The sequence below is a fragment of the Somniosus microcephalus genome, chromosome 3 (genome assembly GCF_052327205.1).
Source record: "Somniosus microcephalus isolate GS21.2 chromosome 3, FLI_Smic_1.0, whole genome shotgun sequence".
NCBI lineage: Eukaryota > Metazoa > Chordata > Chondrichthyes > Squaliformes > Somniosidae > Somniosus > Somniosus microcephalus.
In genome coordinates this window covers 345,233,780-345,251,141 of record NC_140989.1, presented here as the reverse complement: position 1 = coordinate 345,251,141, position 17,362 = coordinate 345,233,780, and the positions used below count along the sequence as shown (strand labels likewise).

Genomic DNA, 17,362 nt, shown 5'->3' with positions numbered 1-17,362 from the left:
CCTGCACCTGTGGCCGTGCAACCGGGACTCCTGGATCTGTGGCCGTGTAACCGGGACTCCTGGATCTGTGGCCGTGTAACCGGGACTCCTGGATCTGTGGCCGTGTAACCGGGACTCCTGGATCTGTGGCCGTGTAACCGGGACTCCTGGATCTGTGGCCGTGTAACCGGGACTCCTGGATCTGTGGCCGTGTAACCGGGACTCCTGGATCTGTGGCCGTGTAACCGGGACTCCTGGATCTGTGGCCGTGTAACCGGGACTCCTGGATCTGTGGCCGTGTAACCGGGACTCCTGCACAAGTGCCGTGTAACCGGGGTTCCTGCACCTCTGGCCGTGTACGGGGCTCCTGCACCTCTGGCCATGTGCGGGGCTCTCGTACCTTGGTAAGTATACCTCTCTGTAATCCGGACTTTTTGATCAACCGGCACCACGCCGGTCCCGTCGATGCCGGATAAAAAAGAGTTTCCTGTATTTCCTGTTTTTAAGTGGGGAGGGGTGGAGTCAGAAGGCGTTGTTGTTATAACTTTGAAAACCCATGTTCAGTTGGGAACCAAGTCGGAGAAAGAAAGTGATTAGTATAGCAGTTATACCACTGAAACAGTTAGCATACAATGGCTGTGACAAGAAGCCTGCGATGCCACCATCAGTGTATGTCCTTCTGGTCCAATCTGCAGGAGGGCCACTTTAAACTACTGAGGCAGCAAAAATATACATATTTTTCAAAACATCAGTCCCAAACATGCAGTGCACTCATACAAATGTGACAGGGTGCATGGTCTTTTAATCACCTTGGTGCTAGCACTTCCTACACTGTGTCATGGGCAGAACTAGACAGACAAGACAAGACCTGCATTCATGTAGTGCCCCACGTGACATCCCAAAAGCACTTCACAGCCAATTAATTATTTTTTGAAGTATACAGGAAACTTTGGTTTATCCGGAGGTTAACTGTCCGGAATGCTCGAGCCACCGGCAAAAATCAGGAGCCGTTTAGTTAGGTTTTTTTTTCTTTTCGTTGCTTTTTTTTTCCACCAGTCAGGCTCTGCAAGGTCTCGCTGAAGCTGTTGCTATGCTACAGAGACGCTTGCAAGGTATGGCCGACTGTTTAAAAGCTGTTGCAGAGTTTGTTGCCAGATACGGAGCTCAAAATCTCCGTATGTTTCAACATTAGCGCTGGTTTGTCCAGCAGTTTTGATGGGACGGCAACAGCTCGGTCCCGTCGGTGCCGGATAGCACAAAGTTTCCTGTAGTCACTTAAGTAAAAGCAGCAGCCAATTTGTGCACAGCAAAATCCCACTAAAAGACCAGAAACTCTGTTTCAGTAATATTGGGTGAGGGATAAACATTGGCCAGAAGAGCGGGACCCCCCCCCCACTCCTCTTTGAATAGTCCCATGGGAGCTTTTACATCCAGCTGAACAGGCAGACAGGAACTCTATTTAATATCTCATCCAACAGACAGCACCTTTGACATGGCAGAACTCCTTCAGTACTGCACTGAAGCATTGGCCTAGATTATATGCTGAGGTCCTGGAGTGGGGCTTGAACCCACAACCTTCTGACTCCGAGGCGAGAGAGCCATCACCAAGTCAAACAGGCAAACAACGCTTAGTACCTTAGTAGTTAGACTCCAAAGTAAAAATGCCCAAGTACAAAAGCATTAGTGGGATCTGGGCTGCATGAAGAGCATCCATTAAAAACTTCCTAGATTAGACTCCCTCCACAATCACACTTACCAGACTTGCAAGTGCCAAAAGTGTTGTCTGTACTTGAGTCAGGTTCCCATTCTCAAATAGGTCATTTGCTTCAAAAATGTCATGTGGCTTCATCCCATAACACTGAATGGCTTTAATAAAGTTACCAATATTCTCCAGCTAAAGAAAAATAAACCAAGCAGTTAAATAATGTACAGTATATATAGCCCACTTTTGAATTATCTACAGTTTATTAATGCGCCAATTTTTCTTCCATCCCCACCCTTCTGAATGCACGGACTGTTGGTGGGGTTTGGTTCACTGGGCACCTCCATTACCTCGCCCAGCTGGTGGTTCTTCACATGGATCAGGAGGTTCTCTAACCATGGAGGGCACCACAGCCAATCCAATCATGCGAGAACATCAAGTGATGGTATTGCTCGGTTCACTCGCTACAATCCCAAAATACTTTCTTGCAGGACAGTAAACTATATTGCTAACCACAAACTTTGTAGAAAAGCAATTGTCAGTTTAGGTTTTGCCCAAGTAGGACTACTATGGTAGCATAGTGGCAATGTTACTGGACTAGTAATCCAGAGGCCTGGACTAATGATCCGGAGACAAGAGCTCAAACTCCACCATGGCAGCTGGGGAATTTAAATTCAGTTAAATAAATCTGGAATAAAAAATGCTAGCGTCAGTAATGGTGACCATGTAACTACCGGATTGTCGTAAAAACCCACCTGGTTCACTAATGTCCTTTAGGGAAGGAAATCCCCCGTCCTTACCCGGTCTGGCCCATCTGTGACTCCAGACCCACAGGAATGTGGTTGAGTCTTAACTGCCCTCTGTTAGTGGCCTAGCAAGCCACTCTGTCAAGACGGCAGCTCACTAGCACCTTCTCAAGGGCATTTAGGGATGGGCAATAAATGCTAGTCTTGCCAGTGACGCCCACACCCCCATGAATGAATTATAAAAAGAATGGTCTACCAACTTTAGAAATTAGTAACCATCTTTTTACAAACTTACAGCTCTGGACTGGCATCCAGAACCAAACAGGACACTGAACCAAGCCAATTAAACCGAACCGCTTCCCCGAGCCGGTGGTTGACATTAGCCCAGCGGCTGTCTGGCAACTTTTCAGTAAGAATGTCAGGCAAAGGAGTTGAAAATGAACCAACTAATAGAGCTCAACACTCAACTGAGGTACGGCTCACTGGGCGCCTTCCAGTACCCCTCCCAGCTGGCAGCTCATCACAAGTATCGACCATGGCGAGGATCGCAGCCAATCCGATCATGAGACAGCAGCGAGCGAGAATATGTGCCAAGGTCAGCATTGGGCAGCTCAGAAGAGCCCAAATCATTGACACATTGCTCAGCTTTACAGATGAAGAACAGGCAAGGCACAGAAAGCACCTGTAGAATCAAACCCCAACATTAGTCAGGGCTGGACTGGTTAAGAACAGTTTAAAGAAAACAATTAAATTTCTTACCTGATGCCAGTTTAATTTGGATTCATTAATTTTCCTGATGGAATTGGGTTGTAGTTTGTTCATGAGCCTGAAAAATTGATCAAGAAGGATTTAGTACGGCTTCCGATATGCAATTAAATCAATTCTGCACTGAAGTCAAAAATCTTACATTAAATAAAGGCCCACAAAGCCATTCTGGACTCGATGATCTGGAGTTTGTTACATTAATGTCAATTGATGATATTCCTTCATTCACATACTACAATCCAAAATACTTTCTTGCAGGACAGTAAACTATACTGCTAGCCAGGAACTTTATAGCAAAAGCATTGATCGGTTTAAACATTTGTAAGAAGTCACACAACACCAGGTTATAGTCCAACAGCTTTATTTGAAATCACAAGCTTTCGGAGCGCTGCTCCTTCTTCAGGTGAAGTGGAGAAATGCATAAAGACACCGCTTATATAGTCAGAGAATCATGGCATCTCCACACCATGGTTTAAACATTGCCAGTGTAGGGCTACAAAAGAATTGAATGGTCACCCAACTTTAGCAACTAAGTAACCATCTTTTACAAAACCGACTGGGTGGCATCAAAAACCAAACAGGATACTGAAACAGGCCGATTAAATCGAGCTGCCTTCCCAAACCTGTGGTTGCAGCTGTCTGGCGACTTTTCAATAAGAATGTCAGGGAGTTGAAAATTATCCAACTCGGAGGGAGCTCAACACTTCAAAGCTGTAGAGCTTGGAGCAGGGTCCAGGACTCATCATTCAGAGGCACTACCTCCTGCTTGTGCAACTGGTCCGTTTGCACTTAGGTAGGTTTAACAAGTAAATACCTGGGGGGGGTTGGGGGGTGGAAAAGAAAGACGAATTGTAGAATGAAAACCCCACCAAGAAACATATGGCTGCAACTGCCCCAACCCCTCCATTATGCGATCAGTCACGATGCCCTTGAAGTAGGTGCTTATTCTGTCACATTAAAATATCATTTTGAATTTTTATATGCCAACAGAAAAAAAAACTCCAGATACATACAGCTTTGATCAAGGGAATTGAATAAAGTTCATCAATAGATTTGGATGCTGATATGGCTTCCTTGGGCACATCGGACAGAGCCCAAGCCAACTGTGCAGACAATAAAACTGTTACAGTAATCAGCTGGCAAAAAGCCATTCGAGACAGCAGCCGAGGGCATTATCCCCATAAAATCCTTGTTGGAAAAAAAGTTGAAAAATTTAAAGTTTTCCATCTGAACTCCCGACGAAGCGGTTCTGTGAGCAGCTCGAAACCAATTTAAACAACATGGCCAGATGCCCAGACCCAGTGCAGAAGGCACTTTGCCTTTCTCAAAGTATGCCCAAATAAAAAGGAAACACCACATTCCGGGTGATAAAAGTAGGTTTTACTGCACAAGTCAAAAGGCTCAACAGGATGGACTGACAAAGGCATGCCATAAAAAGCCTCGTGTAAATCCTCCTGTGTCACGTCGCCACAGCCGGCGATACTGCAGGAGGGGAGATGGTGACCGTCTAGATGACATGCCGGTTGAAGTTCAAATCGGATGCAGGGCCAAGGGAAACCAGAAGAGGGCTTCGTGGAACCACCCCAAGTTTAGAGGAGTGAAATTTAAGCCAGTTAGGATCGATGTCTTAAGTAGATCAGAACTGTTTCTGTGGGAAAGAGTTTCATTTAAATAATTTTCTATTAAGAGATGCCACCTCGTCAATGCACAAAAGATTTAGAAAGTTGTCTTTTTGCCAATTGCTGGCTTCTCCCTTCCCCCATAGTAACAATCTCCACGTTGGAAACCCATAACCCTAAAAATCAATGTGTGTGTATTTCTCTGGGCATGGTCCCTGGGCACCTTCTGAGAGCAACTTCTGTGCTTCCACGCAGCACGGTTATTCAGAGCTGAGCTACGAATTCACATTTAGAGTTGCTTCTCCAATCTATCTTGACCCTACTTCATTGTACTGTGCGTCAATGAAGAATGCGTCAATAGAGAACGCTACACCATAGTATGTCACTCAGCATCGGTAAACAGAAAGACTGGTTGTAATGTTTCAGGTGTGTATCCTTCATCAGAATTTAATTGGCTGTGAGATAAACAGGAATTTTAGCAAGTTTATAAAAAACAGATGCTGCCTGGTCTGTTCTTATTTCAGATTTTCAGCATTTGCAGTGTTTCCTTTTTATTTTTAAGAATGCTAAGATTACCTGCTTGAAGTACAGTCTTCCTGATAGTTTGAATGCCATTCATTCTCCACATACAAGTTACACCCAACCTGTCCTCTGTTTGACGTGGCTTAATTGGAAGCCAACTGGACAAACTAGCATACATGCATTTTATTCGGGGTCATCCTGGCTTGGTGCTAGCACCCCCGCCTCGAGTCTCTGGATGTGGATTCAAGCCCCACTCGAGACTTGAGCACATAATGTCAGCTGTCACTCCAGCGCAGTACTGAAAAAATGCTGTACTGTTGAAGGTGCTGTCTCTTGGATGAGACATTAAAATTGAGGCCCTGTCTTCCCTCTCAGGTCGATGTATAAGATCCCATGGCACTATTCGAAGAAGAGCAGGGGAGTTCTCCCGGTATCCTGGCAACATTTATCATAAGAACATAAGAATTAGGAACAGGAGTAGGCCATACAGCCCCTCGAGTCTGCTCCACCATTCAATAAGATCATGGCTGATCTTCGACCTCAACTCCACTTTCCTGCCCGATCCCCATATCCTTTGATTCCTCTACAGTCCAAAAATCTATCTATCTCAGCCTTGAATATACTCAACGACTCAGCATCCACAGCTCTTTGAGTAGAGAATTCCAAAGAATCACAACCCGCCGAGTGAAGAATTTCCTCCTCATCTCAGTCTTAAATGGCCGACCTCTTGTCCGGAGACTATGCCCCCTAGTTCTAGACTCTCCAGCCAGGGGAATTCAACCTCTCAGCATCTACCCTGTCAATCCCCCTCAAAATCTTGTGTTTCAATGAGATCACCTCTCATTCTTCTAAACTCTAGAGGAGTATAGGCTCAATCTACTCAATCTCTCCTCACAGGACAACCCTCTCATCCCAGGAATCAATCGAATGAACCTTTGTTGCACCGCCTCCAAGGCTAATATGTTCTTCCTTAGCTAACAAGACCAAAACTGTGTACAGTACTCCAGGTGTGGGCTCACCAAAGCCCTTACTCTTGTAATCCAACCCCCTTGCAATAAAGGCCAGCCTGCCATTTGCTTTCCTAATTGCTAGCTGTACCTGCATGGTAACTTTGTGTTTTCTGTACGAGGACACCTAAATTTAATAGTTTCTCACCATTTAAAAAATATCCTGTTTTTCTATTCTTCCTACCAAAGCTAATAACCTCATATTATAGTAAATCTGTCACCTTATTGCCCACTCATTTAACCTGTCTATATCCCTTTGCAAGCTCTTTGTGTTCACTGCTTACTTTCCCACCTAGCTTTGAATAGTCAACAAACTTGCATACAATGCACTCAGTCCCTTCATCTAACTCATTAATATAGATTGTAAATAGCGGTGGCCCCAGCACTGATCCTCGCGGCGCCCCACTAGTTGCAGCCTGCCAACCTGAAAATGACCCGTTTATCCCAACTCTCTGTTTTGTCTGTTAACCAATCCTCTATCCATGCTAATATATTACCCCAGCCCCATGAGCCCTTATCTTGCGTAGCAACCTTTTATGTGACACATTATCGAATGCCTTTTGGAAATCCAAAAATACTATATCCACTGGTTCCCCTTTATCTACCTTGATAGTTACATCCTCAAAAATCTCTAATAAATTTTTTAAACACTATGGGGGAAAAATTCAGTTGGTTACGCCACCTGTTAGCGCCACCTGTTAGCGCCTTAAGAGGGCGCTAAGTGGGGCGCAAACCAACTAGCGCCTGGGCGCGGCACTGCCCACGGTTAGTGGTGGCGCTAACCCGATGACGTCATTGGTGTGCGCAGCGGCCCGCTCACGCCCCGGTTGCGATCTTCGGGAGCGCCCCCTGATTTACCACCGGACGCCATGTCCGACAGGGTCAGGGTGGCGTACCTGCAGCCGGGGAGGCGCAATTTAAAGGCGAGGTGCGGGGCGGCCATTTTTGTTGCTGACCGCCTGCCAGCACCTGCCTGCGCTCCCGTCCCCGGCCTCCTGAACTCCACCCCCGCGGAGTGCCGGCTGCGCTCCAAGAGCCCGGCACTTCTCTTGGGTGCCAGGCTCTTTTGCCTGCACTCCCAGCTGGGCCCCAGGTCGCGCTGCACAAGGCCCCTCCCCTTTAAGAAGGGGAGGAAGGCCTGCAATACCGCAGCGCGACGTGCCGCAGCGTGTGGCGCTGCAGTACGTAGCACCACAATATTAACTCGCAGCGCCCCAAGAGGAATGTGGGGTGCTTCCAGTAGCGCCCCGCTTCCCTCTTGGGGCGCAACCACTCAATTTCCTGCACGGGGGTGCTAATTTTTCCGGGGCGCTACTCAATTTTTAGTCCTATTTCCCTTTCAGAAAACGATGTTGACTCTGCCTAATCATAATATGATTTTCTAAGTACCCGGTTACCACTTCCTTAATAATGGATTCCAGCATTTTCCCCAACGACTAATGTCAGGCTAACTGGCCTGTAGTTCCCCGTTTTCTCTCTCCCCCCTTTCTTGAATTAGCCCTCAACCAACACCTAAAACTGATTATCTGTTTGTGGGAGCTTGCTGTGCACAAATTGGCTGTCGCATTTTCTACAATGCAAGAGCGGCTACACTTCAAAAAATAAAGTACTTCATCAGCTGTAAAGTGCTTTGGGACATCCTGAGGTCGCAAAAGGCGCTATATAAATGCAAGTCTTTCTTTCTTTCTATTTAAGCCAGCCCAAGAAAATAAGACTCTCTGTTGGAGGCAGTCTTGCTAAAGTCGAGATGAGGTCAGAACTAGAAATATTAAGCACTTTGAAGGCTAGCACAAGAGAAACTGCAACACAGTCCCAATCCCTGAAATGCAATATAGCAGCAGCATAATGTGCACCAGTGGGAACAGGGCTTAGGCAGTTACTTACGTGCAAAGAGTGACACCATCCTTAAGGCTGATCTGGAAGTTCTCGCCCAAGCGCATTCCTGCAACTTCTTCAATCCAGATGCGCAACTCCTCCTCTTTCTGAGGGTCATATTTCTGAAGAATCTAGGAGGAAGAAAAAAACAAAATGTGATATACATATGTTACCACGTAATTGAGTCTACATCTTCTAGGTATCGAGATGATGATTCCGTCATCCTGTGCCCTGAAATTTGAGATTTGTGCAGCACTCCAGACCGAATCTGGTTTTCTATAGAGAATTGCATCATGTTTATCATTGGTATTCCTTTACTCATGGAAAAAGAATGTCATGACCAACTTGCACAAGTTGAAAACATAAAATGATGGATCTTTCCTCATAAAATATAGCCCATTGGAAACTTCTGGCAGGTTTTCTTTTGTAAAACCTTTTCATATGAAATACTTGGTCTAGCTTTGAGAACGAATGCTCTCCAAGAAGAATCCAAAACCCTGCAGGCAAGATTAGATCTTGTAGGAGGAATCTTGGCAATTAATTGACGTAACGAATGGCACAGTTGCTCACTTCCTTTGAGGCCAATTAGTTAATGCTTCAGGTTTGTTAAGAAATATATGAGGAGCAAGTTTGTGGAATATATTCCACCAAGCTCATTTTTGCATGACTGACTCTTACTTTGACAATCTTATTTGTCCACAATTCGCAAAAAAAAAAATGCCTGGACCCCGACCTCACTAACAGCTCTCCCTGAAACCATCATTAATGACAAGTGAAATAACAGAAAATGCTGGAAAAACTCAGCAGGTCAGGCAACATCCGTGGAGAGAAATTTGAGTTGACGTTTCGGGTCGAACCCTTCTTCAAAACTGGAAAGAAAAGAAAATAGATCGAAGGCAGGGCTGCGATCGGACAAAAGAAGTGAAAGAGACAAAAGAAGTAGAAGAGACAATAAAAGGTATTCGAAGCCAGACGAGATGGTAATAGGCTGAGATTAGGTGTGAAGTGTACTGGCAGGGCAAGAGATAGCTGCCAGGTGGGAGAGAGAAACAAAAGGAAAGGGGGGGGGGGGGGGGAAGAAAGGAGTGGAAAAATTACAAGTAAAAAATAGTAAAAGTAAAAGTAATGACAAGTGATTCAGAGTTTGACTGGTCCTTTTCAGAAGCTTTGTGTTTGTTGCTTACAGAACCCGGAGAAGCAATTTTACCCAGAGCCAGTTTTAGACATTTAACTCCAACAACCTTTTTGCTGAAATATAAACAGAAAATGATGGAAATACTCAGGTCAGGCAGCATCTGTGGAGAGAGAAACCATTTTGCTGGCCTTTTTCAATTCTTTGTTTGTGTCACAACTCTATCAAAAGTCTGATCCTGTTGCCAATCTGTGTCCTTCACATGACCTCCATCACGTCCTATCCGCCTGTCAGCTTATTTCCAAAAACTTGAAAGAATACAAGAGATGGTAAGTGAGAAAACACAAGAGGAGGACAGTGAGAAAGCTGCAACAAAATGGGTGCAGCGTCCTAAAACAGACAGCCATAAATGCTAGTGGGCAAGGTAGTTCAGGGAAATTTACGAGTTAATCTCGGTACACAAAACCGACTCGTGTTAGAAAAGTATCAGAAGTCCTGGGTTTGGTGTATTGATTTGTATGTGGGTTCAATGACGACACATTCATGAAAGAGAATGACTTTTTATCTAAAGTATTACAAGTCAGTTAACAGCATTTCAGGAGACACCATCTTTCAGATCCATCTAAAACAAAACTAAAACTAAACTGCTTGTCTCTCACATGCCTGCTGGTCAGGCATAAATAATCAATCAGGCAAATATGCTGGTAAGGCATAAATAATCAAACAGGCAAATACCATCACTATTTGCTGATATCATTACATCTCCCTTTCTTAAAACAAAAGTATTTTACTTTTATCTAACAACATGTTTTCTTTGTATTACTCTGCATTTTAACTAACACTTAATGAACTTACATTATCATTATCATGATCAAGGTTTTTTAACCTTGTTTTGTGTGTTCACATGAAATATGTAAATACCTAGAACTTGGAGAGAATAAGATAACATTACTTCCTTCTATAACAATAGTCCTTAAATTTGCTCAATGAGTCTCTCAGGAGGCTTCACGTGTCTTGAGGATTTTCTGATTGATTGTCCTTGAATCTGAGTTGTTGCCTCAATGATGGTTTCTCAGCTGTGTGATCAGGTTGTTCAACAGTATCAGTCTTTTGACCTGCTGTGTGATCAAGTTGTTCAACAGTATCAGACTTTTGACTTGCTGTGGCTGGTCCCATGAGAAGATCTCGACGATTTCTTCGCAGAACAGCACCCTCATCTGTCTGAATGGTGTATGATCTTGGTTGAACTTCACTCAGGACAGTTCCCTTCTGAGTCCATATGTTTGTTTTGTCTTTGAACCTTACTTGGTCACCAGTGTGGAGTTCAGGTAGGTTTTGTGTTCCTCTGTCATAGTAGTACTTTTGCTTTTCTTTCTGTTGTTCTTTGAACTTCCTCACTTTCTCCCCCTCTTTTGTTTTCAGGAGGTTCTCCGGGATGGGTAGGTTTGACCTTAGCCGATGTCCCATAAGGAGTTGGGCTGGTGACATACCACACCCGAGCGGCATTGTGCGGTATACAAGCATGCTTTGGTAGAAGTCAGTTCCACTGTCTTTTGCCTTGTACATCAGTCTTTTCACTGTCTGGACCGCTTTTTCCACTAGTCCATTGGACTGTGGATAGTGAGGACTTGACGTTGTGTGGACAAAGTCCTACTCTTTGGCAAAGTGTCGGAAACTTGCATTGTAAAACTGGGGTCCGTTGTCTGTGAAGACCTCGCTTGCCACGCCATGTCTGGAGAATATGGCTTTCATACATGTTATCACAGCATCTGCAGTGGTGGTGTACAGTCTACAAACCTCTGGATACAGGGAGTAATAGTCTGTGACTACAAGATAGTCCTTCCCTTGACGTACGAATAGGTCAGCGCCTACCTTCTGGTAAGGTCTGTCTGGCGCTGGGTGTGGCTTTAGTGGTTCTACCGGATTGCTTGCTCGATATTTCAGGCATATTGTGCAGTTTGACACCTCATTTGTCACATCTTGGTTGATTCGTGGCCAGTACATCACCTCTCGTACTCTTTTCTTACACTTTGATTCCCAGATGTCCTCCATGGATCCTTTTAGCATCTCTTTTCTCAGACTCTTTGGGATAACTATTTTACTTCCTTTGTAGATGATGTCTTCGACCAGATAGTTCCGCCCTGCAGTTCCAGTACTCTGCCATGTCAGGTGAGCAGTCTTGCTTCATGTTGGGCCATCCATCCAAGATGCTTTTCCTCAGTCGTCTCATTGTTTCATCTTTGTTTGTCTCAGTCTTTATGAGCTCCATTTTTGCATCTGCTATGGGCAGTGCACTTGTGATCATGTCCACGTAGGCGTTCACTTTTTCATCCATTGTGGTGTTTGCGGGCTCACTTGGGTCAACAGCTCTGGACAACGTGTCTGCTGTATACATCAGCTTACCCGGTGTGTACGCAACATTCAGTGTATAGCGTTGCAGCCTGATCATCATTCTTTGTATTCTAAGCGGACAGCTATTTAGTGGCTTTTGGAACAATGCAATCAAGGGCTTATGGTCAGTCTCTACACTGATTGCTTGTCCTGCCACAAACTGGTGAAATCTTTCACAGGCGTATGTGATGCTGAGCAGCTCCTTTTCTATTTGAGCATATCGCGTCTCCGCGTCTGTCATCAAGCGCGATGCATATGCAATAGGTTGCCAGTAGTCATATTTTTGCAGAAGAACGGCACCGAGCCCACTCTGTGATGTATCTGATGATATCTTGATGGGTCTCGCTAGGTCATAAAACCTCAGAACTGGTTCCTCTGTGAGCAGTTTCTTTAGATCGCTCCATGACTTCTCATGCTCATGATTCCATTCCCATTCTATGTTCTTTTCAGTTAGTCTTCTCAGTGGCGCCATCTTTTCTGAGAGGATGGATATGAATTTACCCATGTAGTTGATCATTCCATTAAACCTCTGCACGTCCTTTTTGCATTGTGGCTTTGGCATATTCTCAATGGCGGACACCTTTCTGGGATCTGGTCTGATGCCCTCACCGCTAAGGATATCTCCCACGAATGTCAGTTCTGTCGCCCCGAGCTGGCATTTCTCTCTATTCAGCTTCAGGTTTGTTTTCCTTGTTGCTTCCAGCACTTTTTTCAGTCTCTCGTCATGCTCAGTTCTCGTGGTTCCCCATACTATGGTGTCATCCATTGATGTATCAACTCCCTTCAGGTGCTCATAGATCATATGAATAGTTTTGTGATACACTTCAGGAGCTGAGGCAATGCCAAACGGTAACCTTAGGAATCTGTATCTGCCAAATGGACTGTTGAACGTGCACAGTCTTGAACTTGCCTCGTCCAATTTCATCTGCCAAAATCCTGATGATGCATCTAACTTGCTGAAATACTTTGCATTTGCAAACTGTGACATGATTTCCTCACGTGTAGGAAGCTTGAAGTGCTCTCTCTTTATTGCTCTGTTTAGATCTCTTGGATCCAGGCAAATTCTGAGCTTTCCATTCTTTTTGTCCACAACGACAAGGGAACTCACCCACTCAGTTGGCTCATCTATCTTCTGAATCACGTTCAGGCTTTCCATCCTGTCCAACTCTGCCTTCAGTTGCTTTTGAAGAGCAAACGGAACTTTTCTGCATGGATGTATGACCGTTGGCATACTTTTATCTACTCTGATCGTGTGTTTTCCTGGAAGGCAGCCTAGACCCTTAAATAGGTCGTTGTACTCTTTCATGAGTTCATCATAGACTGTCTCTCCTTCGCTTTCCACAACGAGGACTCTCTTTACCAGGTTCAGTCTCTCACAGGCTATTAAACCTAGTATGGCCTGCACATCCTTTGGCACCACGATTAATGCTAGCGTGTGCTCTCTGTCCTTGTGTGTCACTTTGACAATGCATCTTCCTTTCACTGGTATATCAGTACCTGAGTATCCTGTCACTTTCACTCCATGTATCTTTGGTCTGGGTCTAATTTTCTTAAAATCAGTCTCTGATATCACATTAACTTGTGCTCCAGTATCCAATTTAAATGGAATATATGTATGTCATTCACTTTTAGTGTCAACATCCAGTCTCTTTTTTCTTTTCAGACACAACATCTACATAGAACTCCTCTATCTCGCTTTCATCTACTGCATGGACCTTGCTTTGTTGCGCTTGGTTCTTACAGCAACGGGCATAATGGTTGTTTTTGTTGCAACTATTGCATTTTTTACCATATGCTGGACACTTTTTTGGTGTATGCTGTGTACCGCATCGACTACATGACTTTTGATTGCCCCTTTCATTTTTGTTCGCTGGCCACGCCTCTTTTTTCACATTGGCGCTCTTTTTGTTAAACGGTTTGTGTCCGTTCTTTCTCACTGCATCCACGTTGCAGCTACTGTCACTGAACAGCTCCTTTGCCTGCGACTTCACAATCTCTGTAGCCCTACACAGTGCTATGGCTTTTCCCAGGTCTAGATTTTGCTCTCTTAGCAGTCTTTCCCTTAGACCATTATCTGGAATACCACACACCAGTCTGTCTTTTATCAGCGAGTCTGTCAGTCCCCCAAATTCACACATTTTGCTTCTGTTTCTCAGTTCAGTCACATACTGATCAATAGTCTCTCCCGTTTTCAGTACACGTGAAAAATCTGTGCCTCTCAAACTTCACGTTACGTTTAGGTATGCAGTAGGCCTCAAACTGTTCCATTATTTTATCTAGCTTCATTTTGTCTCCATCAGCAGCGAATGTGAAGTTATTATACACCTCCAGCGCTTCATCACCCACGACATGTAAGAACACTGACGCTTTCATTTTATCACTTTTCTCGTCAGCTCCGATTGCCGCTAAATACAACTCCAAACGTTGTTTGAATCTCCTCCAATTTTCAGCCACATTACCGGTCAACTGAAGTTTCGCCGGTGGGTGTAATCCTACCATTTTTTCACTTCGTTAGCTATTCTCCAATGGTAAGTAACGATGTTCTCTTTTGGCTTGCTAATATGTGGAGAGCTGATTTAACTTCAGATTTTTCCTCTTCATCTCTTTCAATCACTTCTTCTGACACCATGTATTGTTTTGTATGTGGGTTCAATGACGACACATTCATGAAAGAGAATGTCTTTTAATCTAAAGTCTGTTCAACTCAGTTAACAGCATTACAGGAGACACCATGTTAGAGATCCATCTAAAATGAAACTAAAACTAAACTGCTTCTCTCTCACATGCCCTCTGCTGGTCAGGCATAAATAATCAATCAGGCAAATATGCTGGTAAGGCATAAATAATCAAACAGGCAAATACCATCACTATTTGCTGATATCATTACATTTGGGACGTCTGATACTTTTCTACAGACTAATTTTTTTTTGGATAAAACAAGCCCACACAAGACTTCGCCCTAATTGAATTTTGTTTACATAAATAAAACATAATTGGGCTTCACTGCTCATACCCCAGAGTTAGCGCTCATGCAGTTTTCAGCCTTTTCTTTATAAGTTGGCTTTAGCAAAAGTGATGTAAAACACCCGTCAAGAGACCATCGATAATTAAACAGCTAATTAAAATAAATATTTACACACTTGAGACTGCAATCCTTTGCAAATTTAGAGAGTGCTCCTAGCAGAAGAGATATGTGGACATTTTCATCTGAGTACAACAGGATTAGAGGCTAGCTGTCATTGCTATAATCATTTTTAATTTGGTCCAAGGAACCATTCAAACCATAGCCAGAGATACGGTTTGGAGTTTCCTGTTGGTATCCACCTGGTCTAAAAACAGCAATGGCACAAAACCAACAGATGTGTGCACTCTAGTATGTACGCTATGACATAAGCTATAACATGACCTGGAGCAAATTACTTAAGCAAGCCCCTCACTTATGTAGGCTGATCATATGAATTTAGTGGCGAACAATGTATTATTGCTTAAACGGATCGGATTTCAGCTGCTAACTGATCAATAGTACATGTGGAAATGATGCACTGTTTATACCAAGCATCTGGTAAACACACAACAGTCGCTTCCTAAATTCGCCTTTGCCGCCCATGAAGCATATTCTACAGTTTCAGCTTTACATATTGGTTGAAGAGGAGAAAACCTCTACACTTGGCTAGGCAAAAGGAACGTTTAGCTGACTGCAGCTGGCGAGTTCCCCGGCACTCCAAATTTCCTTTAATAAGCTGTCACTACAGACATATATACTGCAGATCAGTAAAATACGGCTATTTGACAAAAGGTTTAGTGTTGAAAAAGATTAAACAGCTGACTTACAAACCAGACAGAGCTCTTTAGGAAGGGGAAAAAATTGATCCCATGAGCTTGATGGAACAGAAGAATGTGCCAACGTTAGCATTTTCAAGGAAGTTAGGAGGCAGCATATTCTTATACACAAAGCATACACATACATACACACACTCTTTTGTATATCTTAACATTTTAAAATAGATCAGTCCCTTAAAAAAAAGGGAAAAAGTTAAAAACATTACATTAACAATGAATGCTTGGACATTTGAGCAGTGAGAATCTGATCACTGACCAGAATCAAGTTACATCACAGGAGTTTAAGCAAAGCTGAACTTATCAGGAGCAAGTTTGTGGTCGTCGATTGATCGGATCATTCCTGAACTCATGAATGCCTTATAGTTTTCAATGTGGCTATTCCACTAATGGGCTTGTTGCCCGTTACAAAGCTGTGATCTTGCAACGGTTTGGTGAATCCTCAGTCAATGCTTCGGACGTTTCCAAAATTCGCGGCAGGGTATGGAACTATGCATTTCTATAAAAGATATATGGGCTCACAGAGCTATCTAGTTTCATGGCTATCTGGTTTCTTCTCAAATTGCTCTATAACTGCAGTGATGGCTCATCCTCAGCCTCATTATTTCCCCCCATTAATTCAGCAGTTCTCTAGGGTTCTTTTCACGCCCACTCTGTTCCTTCCTACCAATCACCACCCCCGCTCACCATCCACCCACACTTTGGCTGATGTTTCCACTGCGCGTTAAGCAAGCTGTACATCAAATACCCTTAAGTCAAGATCTCCAGTCGTCCTGTATTGTCATGAATAAATAAATACACCTTGATTGCCTCCATGAATCACATGCCAGCAGTGACGATCTTGTTTCACTTCAAGTTTTCTCTACATATATTGCAAGATAACCAACAAACACCTCTTACACCTTTAATGGTTTCTCGTGGTCCATTTTACACAGCATTTTTGTCTTTATAATCTTTTGATCTCAAATTCTCCCAAATCTGCCTTTTTTTGCCTAATTTTCCAAAATAGCTTAAAAACTTAGTTTCATACTGAATACTTCCTTCCCCCTTTCAAATTAACTCTCTCAAATCCAAGCTCATTAAATGCTGGATTACTGTTGCTATATCTGGGGAAGTACTTCTACCAGCTTTCGCATACTAAAAGCAGGATACAAGAAAACCTCATCACTCATTAGGCATTCCTCGCACACTTCGAGAGTGCAATTTCCCATTCTCTATTCTATTGCTACGACAGCTCAGAGCTTCTCTGAACTTTTCTCCTCGAAGTATCAAATACGTTCTTCCTCCTTCCCACGAGCAGCTCCATGTTGAAATGAATATTCTACGTCTTCTACTCACTTTTCTCCCCAACATCTCCAAACTGTGGAACTCCTTGCCCTCCTTTTACAACCCTGAGGATGTACAAGATCTTAGTTGAACACCTAATCACTTTAATGTTTTTCTCTTTCCGACCTTCGTGGTGCCATAGGCTATGGGCCTCAAGTCCTTCATCTTCTAGTTTTTCCAACTACAGGAAACTCTTGCTTAAACGCCACCTAAATATCCGGAATTCTCTATTAACCGGCAAAATTCATACTCCAAAAACAACACCTCAATAACCGGAAATGTTGCCGAGTCCGAGTCTCCCGCGGTGGCCGAGTTAGTCAGTGGGGGTAATTCTCCAAACTGCCACTACTCGGCTTCTTGGAGCTGTCGGAAGTCCGAACACCTCAATAACAGGAGTCTGACTCTCCTGTGCTGACTGTATAAGTTTTGTTTTAATGTTAAGTAATTAAAGAGTTATGGAT

General features: G+C 43.8%; 1 protein-coding gene across 1 annotated transcript in view; it reads right to left on the bottom strand.

Annotated features, from left to right (window-relative positions):
- Positions 1–17,362, bottom strand: part of cnn3a (calponin 3, acidic a) — a 66,215-nt gene that overhangs the window by 11,235 nt on the left and 37,618 nt on the right. Inside the window, exons 2-4 of the mRNA XM_085983283.1 lie at positions 8,225–8,346; positions 3,187–3,253; positions 1,736–1,873 (exon numbers count right to left, since the gene is read on the bottom strand). Coding sequence (XP_085839409.1) covers positions 1,736–1,873; positions 3,187–3,253; positions 8,225–8,346 — 327 coding nt within the window. The remainder of the gene's footprint in view (positions 1–1,735; positions 1,874–3,186; positions 3,254–8,224; positions 8,347–17,362) is intronic.